Raw genomic sequence first — 15,788 nt, 5'->3', positions numbered from 1 at the left:
TGGCTGCGTGCTATAGGTGAGCTCCTTCCCCTCTCTGGGCCACTCTCCTGTTGCGGGTCTGAGCATTTGGGATTCCGCCCAGGGATCATCAGCCCTGTCCCTACTGGCCTTCCAGATAGAGCAGCTGGCCAACCCCAAGGCCTGGATCAATGCAGCCACCCAGATCTTCTTCTCACTTGGCCTGGGCTTCGGCAGCCTGATCGCCTTCGCCAGCTACAATGAGCCATCCAACAACTGCCAGAAGCACGCCATCATCGTGTCCCTCATCAACAGCTTCACCTCCATATTTGCCAGCATCGTCACCTTCTCCATCTATGGCTTCAAGGCCACCTTCAATTATGAAAACTGCTTGAAGAAGTAAGCCTGGGCTGTCCCACCGAGTCCCAGGCCTCCCTGAGCTCTGAGCTGAAGGGTCGCCGGGGCAAGGGCTGGGGCAAAGTGCACCAGTTTTGGAGTCCTCAATCCAGGGCTCACATTTGGACTCCCTACACCACCACCAGTTGCTGGGGGGCCTGGGGCATGTCAACATCTGCCTGGCAGGGATGAGGGCACGTTAGCGTGTTCTGAGCACTTAGCATAATAGGACATACAACGATCAAATTTTGTTTCTTCTACCCCCTCTCCCCCACCTCAGAAGTAACCAAGAAGCCTCTAGCTGAGCCACAGAGATTGCAGGATTCACTTTCTGTGGCCCCTTGCCCAAAATACAAAGACATCATCCAGGAGGTATGCTGTCCAGTTGGGTAGTCACTAGCCACAAGTGGCTATTTACAAATTTACATTTAAATCAATGCAACTTAATTCACATTTAAATAACTTAATTCATATTTCAGTACATTCCCTTGTTACTTTCAATCAGTTGCTCAGTGTCCACCATTAAGTGCTCAGTCGCCATATGTGGCCAGTGAGTACCAAATTGGACAGCCCAGATAGAGAGCATTTTCATCAGCACAGAAACTTCCACTGGACTATGTTGGTCCAGAGGTTAAAATAGCCTAGCTGTGTGAGTTTGGTGCCTGTTGTCATCACTGTTCATATCTGAGGCTTCTTCAGTGCCATTCAAAATTACCCTGCCCTTTAAAAGATCACCAAGCAACAGACTCCCTTTCCTCACCTAATCAGAAAAGAAGAGGCTGACAGGAGGCTTTGGTGACAGCTGCCTTTCTGATCAGTGAAGGTCGATCCGATGGTCTGCTCTGCAGGGTGAGTCTGCTGCTGACCAACACTTTTGACCTTGAAGATGGCTTTTTGACAGCCAGCAACCTGGAGCAGGTGAAGGGCTACCTCGCATCTGCCTACCCAAGCAAATACAGCGAGATGTTCCCGCACATCAAAAACTGCAGCTTGGAGTCGGAGCTAGACACGGTAAGATGCCCAGGCAAGGTCGAGGACTGGCTTCTCTCCACACACTCATGGGAACCTTGGTGAGCTGCTGACTTGGGAGATAGGCAAGGTCTGTAAAAATAAAGAAGGATCCTGAATTACTTTTCCTGCAACTCCAAGGGGAAGAGAGGCTTTACCACCACTCTCTTGAGGGCTGCTCGAGAATGCTAGTTATAATAAACTTCCTGGCGGACCTCTCTGTCCTTTCTCTCTTTTTCTTTTGTCTTTCTAAGCTTTTAAAATACAGAAAAGTAGAGAGAATAACAAACACCCATATATACCACTCAGAAAGATCAATTGTAAACATTTTGTCATTTTGGGCTCAGATTTTTTTATATAAAAGAACATTTCAGAGATGAAGTTAAAAAGTCCCCCTTTTTTTTCCCTACTCACCAAAGGCAAGAACCTTCATTTTTATATTTCTATTACCCATCTATGTATTCTTAAATAATATCATTGTTTTGTTGGCAGTTTTTATTTTATTTTATTTTTTCTTTTTTCAACAAGCCTTTTGCACTCCTATGTCGGCAGTTTTTAAATGGGCATAAATGGTCTGGAAAGATACTTCTCTCATTCAGCATTTTAATTTTGAGATCTGTCCATAATAATACATGTGGAACCTCATTTGTTCATTTAAATGCTGCATTTTATTCCATCACACAACAATACTGCAATTTATTTATCCATTCCCTTACTAATAGACATTTGGAGGGTTTTTTTTTTTAATTTTTGCTACTGAAAGTCACCTTTATTTATATTTTACAGAATTATCTCTGCTGTGCTGGGACCTTTATTTTTTCACATTGGTTTGAGGATCAGTTTGATAAGTTTCATTGGAAAAAAAAATCTAGGGAATTTTTACTAGACTTGCATTGATTTTATAGTGTAATTTGGGGAGAATTAATATCTTTTGAATTGTGATATTTGACTCAAGAACATACTTTCTTTTGTTCAGTCAAGTCTTTTAAAACATTCTTCAGCTAACTTTCTCTATGAACGTCTTGGCACATCTTTCATTAGATTTCTATTACCTTACTGTTTTATTGTATTGTGAATGGTGTTTTTTCCCCTCATTTCTATTGTTTGTTTTTGTTGCAAAAGAAAGCTAAATATTTTATATGTTGACCTTGTATCTAGCAATCTTGATGAATTCTCTTATTAATTCTCATATTTATGTATAGATTTGCTTCAGTTTTCTATGTAAACTAACATATCGCCTGCAGATCGAATTTTACATTTTTCTTTTCAATGCTTATATCTCATTCCCTTTTTCTTATTGTATTCACTAGGACTTCTAGCACATGGGAGTAGAAGCGATAGTGGGCATATTTGCCTAATTCTTATATTTAATGCAAATACTTCTAGAGATTATTCCTAGAGAGTGTTCCTAGGTAATGCTTTTCAAGGATAGGGAGTAGGGAGGGCCTGTGGCTCTGGTTGCTAGTAAGCTACTTTGGAGGTTGATATTTTTGGGGTGGTTGGTTGGTTGGGTTTGGTTTGGCACTTTGTTTCATGGGTACAACCACTGTAGGTCATTTCATGGGTGAGACAATGCTTTTTTCTCCTGGTTGTTCAGCCCTAGCTCCATGCTTGTATTGGCCTGTGGCATGAGCCTGCTTCCCCAGGCAGGCATCAGACCCCAGCCCACAAACCCCAGCCCTCAAGGCCTAGGTCCTGTTCAGGTGACCCATGAGGTCCTTTGGCTTCAGCACTTGTTCAGTGCTCTCACTTCAACTTTCCTTTATGGATGGCACCTGGGAGTTTTCCTCACTTACTTTTGAGCTTGGCTTTACAGCCAAGAATTACATGGTTGGTTATTGATTTATCTAGACTTCGTTTTTCCTGTTGCTTTGTTCTTTTTTTTTTCTTTTTCTTTCCCCATTCCACTTTATTCCCTGCTGTTTGGAATTTGGTTGCTTGATTTCTCTTCTTGAAATTTTCCTTTCATATTTAACTTAATAAAGTCTAAAGTTAAACAGTATCTTGACCTCCTTCCCAAAATTCAAAAGGACTTTAGAGTACTTTCATTTTATCTCTCCTATTTTAAATGATTGTTGTCTCATTCTGTCTCCTTAACCCCATACATTGGACATGACATTATTGTTATTTTATACAGCTCTTGTATTTACCTACATGTTTGCCATTTTTATTTGTTCACCATTCTTTCTTGCATCCGAGCATCTCCAAAGGTTTTTCCTTAAAATACTTTCATTTAGAACAGTTTTCTTAAATTTTGTTCTATAATTGGCATCTATCTTTTAAAGACATTGTTCCTCGGAGTAGAAAATTCCAGGTTAACAATTATTTTCTCTCAACACTTTGAAGATGTTTGCCATGTGATTCAGGCTTCCATTGTTGCTCTTGAAATTTTCTTTTATTCTTTGTAAGCAAGCAGCTTTTTCTCTTTCTCATGATCTTCTCTTTGTCTTTGGCCTCTGCAATCTAGACATGGCATGAATATATTTTTATTTATCCACTCTAGGCATGGGTGAGGTTGGGCTTCCTGGATCTATGGGTCCAATGTTTCTTATCAGTTTTGGAAAATTCGTACCTATTATCTCATAATCATTGTCTCTGATTCTCTCATTTTTCTCCTTTTGGAACTTCATTAGATGTGACTTTTTCATCCTGTCCTACAGGTCTCTTAACCTCTCTTTTATTTTTCCCATCTTTTTATCCTTTTTTATTTTATTGATTCATTTCTGGATATATCTTTCAGTTCACTAACTCTCTTTTCAGCTGCATCTAATCTGGTATTTAACTGTCAATTGAGCCTTTTAATTCAATAACTATATTTTTTATATAGATGCTATTTTTTTCAAATTTACTTGTCCATCCCAATAGTTTATTGATACATGTTTATTTTTGTAATGTTATCCTTTGTTTCTTTAAACATTTCATACATAACTGTTTCAGTGGTGGCCATAGGCAAGAGAAGGAGAGCAGTATTTTAACACTGTTTAGAATTGCTGGCTCATGATAATAATAAAAAGTATATCAACTTTTTGTAGATTTTTACTATTGTTTTTAAGTTCTCTACAAGTGATCACTCCCTTGTTGTCAGCACATAAAGCCAACTATTTTCAGTATGCCCCTGAGCAACTGGTATACTATAGAACTGACCTGTGTTCTTATATTAGTCAGTGCAGCCTGCCGTAACAAAGTATCGTAGGCTGGGTGGCTTAAACAACATAAATTTATTTTCTTTTATTTACTTTTAGTAGAGACAAGTTCTTGCTATGTTGCACAGGCTGATCTCAAACTCCTGAGCTCAAGTGATCCTCCCACCTAAGCCTCCCAAAGTGCTGGGATTACAGGCATGAGCCGCTGTGCCCAGCAAAAAACAGGAATTTGTCTCTCAGTCCTAGAGGCTGAGAAGTCCAAGACCAAGGGCCAGCAGGGTTTGGTTTCTGATGAAGACCTGTTTCCTGGTTCGTGAACACCTATCTTCTCACTGTGTCCTCACATGATAGAGAGTTCTCTCTCTCTCTCTTCCTCTTGTTATAAGGCTACAGTCTGGTCAGATTAGGGCTCCAATATTATAACTCAATTTAACCTTAATTACCCCCTAAAGACCCTATCTCCACATACAGTCACATTGGGAGCTAGGGTTTCAACATACAAATTTCGGGTGGACACGGTTCAGTCCATAGCAATTCTGAATCTGACAGTCCAACATCTGCCACCTCGGGGAGGGATGTTCTAAATCTGATTTCTTATCTTGCTAGTTCTTCACTCATAGTGACTTCTCTCCTTGTGGGTTTGTAAATCCCTGTTTATAAGCACTTTGCTCAATCTCTGGGAATCCTGTGCGTCTAAACCGGGGGGGCCTCTACCCAGGGAGGGCTTGTTTTTGCATCTTCTGTGGGTAGCCAGAGAGTACGCACAACCTATTATCCCTTTTGAGCCCCTTAGGGGATTTGTCTTTAAGCAGGAGTTCCAGCCTCAATTTCCATAGTTTAACATTTCCACAACAGAGTTACCAGCACAGGGACCTGACCGCTGAGCACCTGCCCCTCCTGGTTGCCTGCTGACCAAGCTGGCCCCCTACAATTCTGCTTCCTGCTGCCCTGGCCCCGCCCTCCCTCCTCAGGTCCCAGCCACGGAGGTTTCAGGACACCTAGTCGGTCATCACATTAGAAGCAGAAATTATCCATTGTTTTATTATCTTTCATCCAGAATGTACGTAATTTGGGGCAGGAGAGAGGAACTCAGTGTTGCAGGCTGGCTGCAAGTTCTCACGTGCTTTGCATATATGAGCTCCTGGCAGCTCCCATTTCGTTTCAGCCCAGCTGAGTGTGAGGGGTTGATCTGCAGATGGAAGCTCCAACCTCACAATGTGGCTTCTCATGGCCACTTCCAAGGTCCCCCATGTTGCTTAGTACTGAGTGCGTGAATAAGACTGTAAGTCCCTCTTGCATGTAACTGGTGTCTTCTCACCCTGGGCAGGCCGTCCAGGGCACTGGCCTGGCATTCATCGTCTACACAGAGGCCATTAAAAACATGGAGGTGTCCCAGCTGTGGTCGGTGCTCTACTTCTTCATGCTGCTGATGCTGGGCATTGGGAGCATGCTGGGGAACACAGCGGCCATCCTCACCCCTCTGACAGACAGCAAGATCATCTCCAGCCACCTGCCCAAGGAGGCCATCTCAGGTCAGCGGGGCCAGCCAGTGGAGGAGGCAGGGGTCAAGAGGGCCAAGGCGTGGGGGTGAACAGGGGAGAGCTCCCTCAGGGGTCACGGGCTGGTTCAGGTGGCTACAGGGGGCTGCAGCCACCTCACCACGGTCCTGCCATGTCTTCTCACAACCTGGGACCTGGGCCATGTGATTCACCCTGTGCGTTCCACTCTCCACATCACAGGGAAGTGAAGTGGCCACCCCAACCCAACTCCCCAACCTGACATTCAAAGTTCTCCAGGCTAGGAGAGAACTCGATTTTGTTTCTGTTCATTTTCATTGAAGTATATTATATATATTTCAAACGGAGTCTCGCTCTGTTGCCCAGGCTGGAGTTCAGTGGCGTGATCTTGGCTCACTGCAACCTCCATCTCCCAGGTTCAGGTGATTCTCCTGCCTCACCCTCCCGAGTAGCTGGGATTACAGGTGCACGCCATGACACCTGGCTAATTTTTGTATTTTTAGTAGAGAAGGGGTTTCACCATGTTGGCCAGGCTGGTCTCGAACTCCTGACCCCAGGTGATTCGCCCATCTCAGCCTCCGAAAGTGCTGGGATTACGGGCGTGAGCCACCACACCTGGCCTGAAGTATGACCATTATAAAGTGTACATTTCTTAAGTACAAACTCAGTGGATTTTACATATGTATCCACCCGAGGAACCACCACCTAGGTCAAGATACAGAACATTTTCCACACCCTAGACAGTTCCTTCACACCCCTTCCCAGGCAGTATGCACCCCTGGAGTTCACCTCTATTCTGACTTCTACATTTTAGGGGTTTTTTTCCTATTTTTTTTTTGTTGTTGTTTTTAAAGAAACAGTCTCACTCTGTCACCCAGGCTGGAGTGCAATGGTGCGATCTTGGCTCACTGCAACCTCCACCTCCCAGGCTCAAGCTATTCTCGTGCCTCATCCTCCTGAGTAGCTGGGATTATAGGTGCACACCATGATGCCTGGCTAATTTTTGTATTTTAGTAAAGATGGGGTTTCCCTGTGTTGGCCAGGCTGGTCTCAAACTCCTGACCTCAAGTGATCTGTCTGCCTTGGCCTCCCAAAATACTGGGATTACAGGCATGAGTCATTGCGCCTGGCCTTCCTGTTCCTGAATTTCATATGAACGAAGTCCTATTGTACACACTCTACGTCTATTGTCTTCACACAGAATCTACCTGTGAGATCCACTCATGTTGTTTCGAGCAGCGATCGTCTGCCCCTTTTTGTGCCTATATAATAATCCATTGTAAGGTGACATACCACAGTTTCTTTATCCATTCTGCTGTTGATGGACATTTCAGATCTTAGGAAATGAGCTGGCTTTTCCAATTACATCTCTCATGGTTTCACTCCCTGGCCCATTTGCTCCACTCCAATCAGGCAGTGCCTCAAGGACCCTGTGGCCTACACTACTCCGTCTCTGAAAACACCATTCCTTGACATGCAGGATGAATCAAACCCAGCTCCCAGGCCATCTCCTTCAAGCCCCGACCACTCCAGTTGGAGTTGCCCCCACCTCTTCAGAGTGCTGCAGCACTTAGACCCCCTCCTCAGGCCTGGTCTTTGTAGCCAACACTAGGTGTGCCCATAGCCCTCAGCCAGCGCATGGCCCCTTTCTCCTTGTGTGTCCCCGTCGGGATAGCAGGAGGGCTCGGTAGCTGGCAGTGTACGGTGTGCTAGTGGAAAGGGCAGGTGTGGGCTCTAGATTCAGACATGCATGGGGTCCCCAGGGAAGGCAGCTGGAGGGGCCTGGGATGAAGGCCCAGGTTCTGGAGGCTAAAGGGCCTGGGTCTGAATCCTCACTCTGCCATGGATGTGCTATGGGACGTCGGGGGAGCCTTAGACATCTCTGAGCCTTGCCTTCCCATCTGTGAAAGGGGGCTCCGGACACCTGCCTCAGAGGCCTAAGGGTCCAACACATTGCAAGTGCCTGGCACATGGGAGGATCTGGGTGGACATTTGTCTCTTCCCTGCCCCACCCTCTTCTGGGTGGAGGCAAGTCCTCTCTAGGAAGTCCTTATGGGGCCACTCCATATTCAAGCCTCCTCCCCTGATTCATTTCTCATGAGCTCCAGGGCTGAGTTGTTGGGATAAACAGCGGGGGTTATAATTGTAGACCCACAGCCTGGGCGGGATCCTGGAATGACAGTGCCCACTACGTCTGCTTGTTCATTGAGCTTTAAGCTCTGCCACCCCTGCAGGGCAGCTCAGTGAGTCAACATCAGTGACCCCTGCCAACACGCTTTGGGACACCATTGTGCCCCCTGCCCCACACACATGGCACACACCTTCAGAGAGTCCAAACCATGACAGCTCTTTCAACCCATGTGGATGAAGCAATCAGCCAAAATTCCCTGAGGGCCGACGGCCCCACTGTCCTGTAGAGAACTGGTAAGCAGTAGTGGGCGGGTCTCGGGCAGGTGAGCAGCTGGTCTTGTGGCCCCCAGGTCTGGTGTGCCTTGTCAACTGTGCCATTGGCATGGTGTTCACGATGGAGGCTGGGAACTACTGGTTTGACATATTCAACGACTACGCGGCCACACTGTCCCTGCTGCTCATCGTGCTGGTGGAGACGATTGCCGTGTGCTACGTGTACGGGCTGAGGAGGTGAGGAGGCCCAGGACCCTCATTTGCATAGGGAAAACACAGCCACAGAGGCCACGCCCCTCAAGGAAAACAGCTGTTTCTTGATGCACATCTTCACCTCTTCTTTAAGCTTCGCATCATGACTCAACGTTTGTTCTTTGCCCGCAGATCTCAGCCTACGCTCTGCCTCTATTCCATGCTCAGTTTGCTTCAGTGAATATCTTTTTCTCTATTCCCTGTACTTTTGCTTTGTATCATAGGCTGTTTTAGGGTTGACCCTGCTGGACCCCCACAGCTTACTGGGGCACGGAATTGTGCCTCCAGGCACTGGATGCTCTGATCATCGGCCAACATCAGTATTTTCCAAGAACCCTGACCAAAGTCCAGTTGATAACTTAGACCTTAGAAAATTTGGCAGATTCAAAATTTAGTCAGTGAGGTTCTCAATCCCAGTGCACAGCACGGGACTGGAATGTTTTAGTTCTCCCCAGGTGATGGAATGTGCAGCTGGGGCAAGAGCCACTGGTCTAGAGCAACCTTCAAACTCGAGTGTGCCTCAGAGTCCCTTGGGCTGGTCAAACACAGCCGTGGGACTCACCCCCAGGGTTCTGATCAGGCAGGCCAGGGGAGGGCCAAGAATTCACATTTCTAGCAGGTTCCCAGATGAGTCTGGCACCCACACTTTGAGAACCACTGGCCGAGAGAGCTTTGCTACCTCAAGTGTGGTCCCTAGAGCGGGAGCAGCAGCAACAAGGCGCTCGTTGGGACTGCAGAAGCTCGGGCCCACCCCATCCTGCTGAATCAGATCCTGCATCTTCACACTATGTCCAGGGGGCCTGAGGCACATCACAGTTTGGGCAGCGCTGCTGTAGTGGGTGCGGTTTGGGCGAGGAGGCTGTGCCACGTTGTTTTCTGCCCTCTTCCCCAGTCTTTTTGATCCTCTGTGCTGGTTCAGGGTGGGGAGGGAGACATTGACAACACTCTGGGAGGCAGGCATCCCTGAAGCAGCAATCCCTGTGTCCCCAGAAAGGCCAGGGTCCCGTGCCATGCTGAAGGATCTCCCATGATCCATCAGGACATAAGTTAAACAAAGCCAAATTGATGTCTTTCCCGTAGGACTTCTCAGAATCTTAAAGACAGTTGTGGATCCCAAAGAGAGGGTTAGAATTGCAGCATTTCCAGACTTACTTGGTCAAGGAATGCCTTTTCACCCTCCTCTCACCCGACTCCCACCCTTAGCTACTAACATTTTGAGGACACTAGTGTTAAGGGGACCAACTCTCCGTTTCCCCAGGATTGAGGGGTTTTCTGGGACGTGGAACTTTCAGTGCTAAAATTGGGAAAATCCCTGGTCACCTATGAAATGCCAGTCTAGAGGGAGAAAGAGATTGGTCACTGAGAGGGTGAGTGTTTCAGGATAAAAAGAGAAGGTTGGGAGAGAGGAACAGAACCTAGGGCCCGCTGGAGGTCACTAGATGGGTGAGGGGCACAAGTCCATCAAAAAGGGGCTGGTGAAGGGAGACAGAAGCAGAAACAAACGTGCCTTGGAGATGTTGTAGGTGGACTGACCATGTAAGTGGCAGGAGGGGAGTGCTTCGGCTTGCTCAGGTGACACCGCCATCTAGTGACCACCCAGTGACAGTGTCCTGGGGCTTTTCTGCAGCCAGCTCTTCCCAACTTTCTCCATCCAGGAAAGTGGGGGGTTATGGGGGTGTGAAGGGACAAGAGGACCCCCAACACTTTTTCACCTGATTTTGAAAGCCCCAGGTTTTCGTGTCACATACATGAGCCTTCATGGCCTGCAGCCTAGAGTCCAACTACGTCAGCAGCAGCAAAGGGCAGGTGGTGGTCGCCACACAGCCTCGCATGGACACCCAGGACATGCAGCAGGTCCCAGGGAGGGAGAGGCTGTGGCTGCAGCTGGTGACGTCACACCCACACCACCCCAGCCCCTCCCGCCAAGGCTGCCTCTTCCGCTGTAGGGAGCAGGTTTAAAGGCTCTGGGCTGGAGGCAGGAGGCCAACCCAGGTTCTGGGCCTGGTCTTTACCAAGCCCTAAGGAAGAAGGCATCGCAGCCCTGGGCCTTGGTTCCTCCTGTGTGAAATGGGCAGTTTCGTTGGGCCAACATCTCCCAAAATGCCAAAGATACTTTTTATACTGTGTACGTGTATTCAAAAACACATGTACTTAGTTTGTCAAGTCGATGAGAAACTGGCTGCTGTTGTGCTGCTGCTAACCGTAGGTTTAAAAGTAAAGAAGAGGGAAAAGAGAGCCACAGGCATGATGGAGGTGGTGATGGTGGCTGTGGGCAACGCCTTTGGGACTCACTGCCCTGGCCACTCTAGACCAGCTCCAGCAGGCCAGGGCTACGGTCCTTCAGTCCGAGGTTGGCTCTTCCTCTGTCCCAGAAAACCTGCTCTGGTTTCAATGGACCAAGTGATTCTGCTCCGTGGTGTTTCTACTGGGAAAGGGAGTCACTGATTGACAGGGGCGGGCTGGGTAGGGGGGTGGGCAAAGCCGCCCAAGAAGTCCCTGTCATTGATGACCAGCCTGACAAATGTCCATTCCCTGCTGCCTGTGCCCACCATTCCTGGAGGCTGCCCTCTGGGCTATGCCAGCAGCCTTCATCTGAAGGCTGGCATTAGGAAGGCGTCTTCTGATGTCCACTCTCTGCGGGTTGCTTGCTCTGTCATCCCTTCTGGGCAGCCTCAGCCCTTCTCCCCTCCCCACCGCAGCACTCTTCTCTCAAGAAGGTGTCACAGAGGAGCCCAGTGGCCAAGCTCAGACATCCTTTACCACCTAGAACAGAATGTTCCTTTGTGAATAGGGACAGGCAAGCAGGACGCCCTGACCTCCGCAGCCTGGTTAATCCAGACTTTCTCTCCCTGTTTTCCAAATAGATTTGAAAGTGACCTTAAGGCCATGACCGGCCGAGCTGTGAGCTGGTACTGGAAGGTGATGTGGGCTGGCGTAAGCCCACTGCTGATTGTCAGCCTCTTTGTCTTCTACCTGAGCGACTACATCCTCACGGGGACCCTGAAGTATCAAGCCTGGGACGCCTCCCAGGTATCTGCTGTCTCTGTAGGGCTGGCGCTGGGCCCCCATGGCCACTCAAAAGCATGGGCCTTTCGTTTTCCGAAACCAGGGGACTATTTCCATGGTGTAGGTAGGTTATTTGTCACGACATGGAAATATCACTGAGGTATTTTAGAAATAGTCCAGCACGGAGGAGCTGGGCTTTGAGCTTTTAGGTATGTGCTTCAGTGGGGTGAGAGGAAGGCACTCCTCCAGAGCTTCCCCATCCACCTGTCCCCCGGAAGCTGAGAAAAACTCCCGCTGCAAAGGCGCCAGCTCCTGCCTCCTGAGCAGCGCTCTCCTCCGCGCCTACCGCAGCAGACAGCACTGACAGAGAACGTTGCTACCTTCACGGGAAAGTCCCATTCCAGGCTAAGAGTAGCCGCCTACAGTTTAGGTTCCCTGAAAGTTGCCTTAGACATAAGGTGCTTGATTATTACCATGGTTATTCATTATGGGTAGCTCCAAACAATAGCTCTACACCCACTGGTTCAAGTAGTTACTATTATTCCTAGTTTATGGAAGAAAAAGAAGGTGAGGGCAGTTAGGCTCCTGGCACATTTGCTAGTGAATTGCAGAGCCGGTGGCCCCAGGAGTGAGGACACCGGCCCCACATGCTCTCTGCCCACGTCACATCGCCTCCCCATCACGGATGGGCCCTGAGGCCCAGGGGCAGTGCTCTCAGCAGGTGCCCTCTGCTGACACTCAGTCTCTCCTTTCAGGGCCAGCTCGTGACCAAAGATTACCCGGCCTATGCACTGGCTGTCATCGGGCTGCTTGTGGCCTCCTCCACCATGTGTATCCCCCTGGCGGCCCTGGGGACTTTTGTTCAGCGTCGCCTCAAGAGGGGAGACGCAGCCCCCGTGGCCTGAGATGTGGGCTTCCCAGCCGCTCACGGTTTTACAGATACTATTTACAGGCGGAAACTCCTCCGCTGCTTTTTCAAATGCTTAAGCCAGGAGTGCTTAGCCCGTCAACTTCCTGAGTGTCTAAAGAAGATGAGGAAGGTGTGCAGGAAGAAAACTCCCTTGGGAGAATGCACACCCTCCCGTGGTGGCTGTTCCTCCCTGTCACCTGCCTCATCATCGAAGGGGGCGGGCTATGAAAGCCGGTCTCAAAGAGAACTGCATCCTTCATTCCAGGAAAGTCCTAGAATTAGGGCACATGGCAAACTGAAATATGACTATAATTCTTATGGGACCAAATTTAAGCAATTTTTGTTTTTGGCTGAAGAGACACCAAAATATTAGAGGACAAATATTTTTAGATCCATTTAAGGAGTTTTGAAGTGCCTAAGGTGACCTATTTGTCAGTGGTGCAAAATTCTCTTCTTTTTTGAGTTGTAGTGAATATGCAATTTCTGTGTTCCCCTTCCACCCTTTAAATCTTAGGATGACAAGTTATAAAGAAAGAAGATCTTTGTTTGGGACCCCCAAAGGGATCCTTTCTCTAAGGTCTCTGACAGTGGGTCCAGGACCAGACCTCTCTACAAAAAATTGCCCCAACTACAGTTTGCAACCCCAAACCACATTAGAAGTCTGTGCAGACATCCCTCCGTGGTGTCTTGGTGCATTGGAAAAGGAGTCAGGAGCCACTGTGAGGTGAGAATGAAAGTGGATCTCAGCTGGGCACGGTGGCTCACGCCTGTAATCCCAGCACCTTGGGGGTCAAGGTGGGTGGATCACTTGAGGTCAGGAGTTTGAGGCCAGCCTGGCCAACATGGCGAAACCCCATTTCTACTAAAAATACAAAAAAATTAGCTGGGAGTGGTGGCACAGGCCTGTAATCCCAGCTACTCTGGCTGCTGAGGCACAAGAATCATTTGAACCTAGGAGGTGGCGGTTGCTGTGAGCCAAGATCATGCCACTCCACTCCAATCTGGGTGACAGAGCAAGACTCTGACTCAAAAAAAAAAAAAAAAAAAAAAAAAAAGTGGATCTGACTTTCCCATAGGCTTAATATTACATTTGGACATCGTGGCCAACTCTATCAAGACCACAAATACCACTTACAATTAATTTTAAATTATTCATCTGTACATAAGTTTTCTAAAATGTATATAAATTCAAACAGAGCATCTTGTAACTGAAGACACACCATATCTATGATATCACATTAGTCCATGTGGGGAAAAGAGAGATCAGATTGTTACTGTGTCTGTGTAGAAAAGGAAGACATACGAAACTCCATTTTGATCTGTACTAAGAAAAATTGTTTCTGCTTTGAGATGCTGTTAGCCTGTAACTTTAGCCCCAACTCTGTGCTCACAGAAACATGCACTGTAATGAATCAAAGTTTAATGGATTTAGGGCTGTGCAGGATGTGCCTTGTTAACAATATGTTTGCAGGCTGTATGCTTGGTAGAAGTCATCGCCATTCTCCATTCTCGATTAACCAGGGACACAATGCACGGCAGAAAGCTGCAGGGACCTCTGCCCAAGAAAGCCTGGGTATTGTCCAAGGTTTCCCCCGCACTGAGACAGCCTGAGATATGGCCTCATGGGAAGGGAAAGACCTGACCGTCCCCCAGCCTGACACCGGTAAAGGGTCGGTGCTGAGGAGGAATAGTGAAAGAGGGAGGCCTCTTTGCAGTTGAGGTAAGAGGAAGGCTTCTGTCTCCTGCTTGTCCCTGGTAATGGAATGTCTCGGTGTAAAGCTGACCATTCCCATTCGTTCTATTCTGAGATAGGAGAAAACCGCCCTGTGGCTGGAGGTGAGATATGCTGGCAGCAATACTGCTCTGTTACTCCTTGCTACACTGAGATGTTTGGGTAAAGAGACACATAAATCTAGCCTACGTGCACATCCGGGCACAGTACCTTTCCTTGAACTTATTCATGATACAGATTCCTTTGCTCACATGTTTCCCTGCTGACCTTCTCCCCACCTGTTGCCCTGCTACACTCCCCTCGCTAAGATAGTAAAAATAATGATCAATAAATAGTGAGGGAACTCAGAGGCCAGCGCCGGTGCGGGTCCTCCACATGCTGAGCGCCGGTCCTGGGCCCACTGTTCTTTCTCTATACTTTGTCTCTGTGTCTTATTTCTTTACTCAAAAAAATTTTTCTATTTTTAACTGCAATAAAGTAGGTCAAGGTTACCCCTAAAGTGAGCAAGTCCCTTCCTGCTCTAACGTCCAGTGCTTCCTTGAGATCATGGAATTCTGGAGAGTTTCTGTGGATATATTTGCACAGATATCTTTGAAGACACAAACACTCACTCACTCGGGACATTGGCCGGAGATGTCTTTTTATTTTTGTGCTATAAAATTCTCTTACAGCAAAAATAGGCTTTAGAAAGGTCTTCTACTGTCTTCAGCGACCATCTCATCTTCCAGCTTCACCTGATTGTCCAGTTATCATACATTTGACTTTCAAATGTATGAACCAGCATGTACCCTATGGATTCAATCTTATCTACCCCGTGGATTCAATCTTCTTATCAGAAGGTTCTTTTATGTCAAAAAACCTGCTGTCAAGGCTTGAAGAGCCAGCACACTCAATGGCAAACACAGCACTGAGTCTGCTCTGAATCCTGGAGGATCTGGCCCTCCTCTCAACCCCCACTCACAGTCACCGTCCTACAACTCGGGGCCACCTGGGATCAGTCATCAGTCAGGGTGCGTAAGCCTTGAACACCAGGTAGCCTCAGGAGTGAAAAGACAAATGTCCTAGATCTTTACCTTATTCAGTGTCCCCACCTTGCAGCCCATTCCAACCACCTGGGAGCATTTAAAACTCCAGATGCCCACACCACACCCTGGGGCCACCCATCAGACCTTCTGGAAGCAAGACCTGGGCCTCCATAGCCCCAAAAACTCCCTAGGTGATCCGATGTGCAGCCAAATCTGAGAGGCCCCCTTTAAAAAAGAAAGAACATGGGTAGTACATTGAGGAGTATTTACATTTTATAAAATGACTTAAAAATTTGAAGGCATTTTTCAGCATTTCCAATTATATGGAAGAGTTACTTCTACGGAATAGTTTTTGCCCATGGAATTCAAACAGATGAAGCACCACTGTTACAGAATAATGTGCTCCAGCTGAAAATGTCTCGTTTCTGTGAATTTCCT

The 15,788-nt window shown here is 47.5% G+C and overlaps 1 protein-coding gene across 3 annotated transcripts in view; it reads left to right on the top strand.

The window, feature by feature from the left end:
* SLC6A20 (solute carrier family 6 member 20) overlaps positions 1–14,741 on the top strand; it is a 40,183-nt gene extending 25,442 nt beyond the window's left edge. The window contains exons 6-11 of one of the 3 annotated variants that reach the window (XM_055382182.2): positions 116–357; positions 1,203–1,365; positions 5,833–6,037; positions 8,503–8,662; positions 11,542–11,707; positions 13,108–14,741. In XM_055382182.2, the coding sequence (XP_055238157.1) occupies positions 116–357; positions 1,203–1,365; positions 5,833–6,037; positions 8,503–8,662; positions 11,542–11,707; positions 13,108–13,122 (951 nt within the window). In that variant the 3' untranslated portion in view covers positions 13,123–14,741. Of the gene's footprint in view, positions 1–82; positions 358–1,202; positions 1,366–5,832; positions 6,038–8,502; positions 8,663–11,541; positions 11,708–12,438 lie in introns of all 3 variants that reach the window. The other 2 variants (XM_004033992.5, XM_055382184.2) reach the window with 2 other exon arrangements.
* Positions 14,742–15,788: the final 1,047 nt, after the last annotated feature.

This window comes from Gorilla gorilla, chromosome 2 (genome assembly GCF_029281585.2).
Source record: "Gorilla gorilla gorilla isolate KB3781 chromosome 2, NHGRI_mGorGor1-v2.1_pri, whole genome shotgun sequence".
NCBI classification, from domain to species: Eukaryota; Metazoa; Chordata; class Mammalia; order Primates; family Hominidae; genus Gorilla; species Gorilla gorilla.
This window is presented reverse-complemented; position numbering and strand designations above follow the sequence as displayed.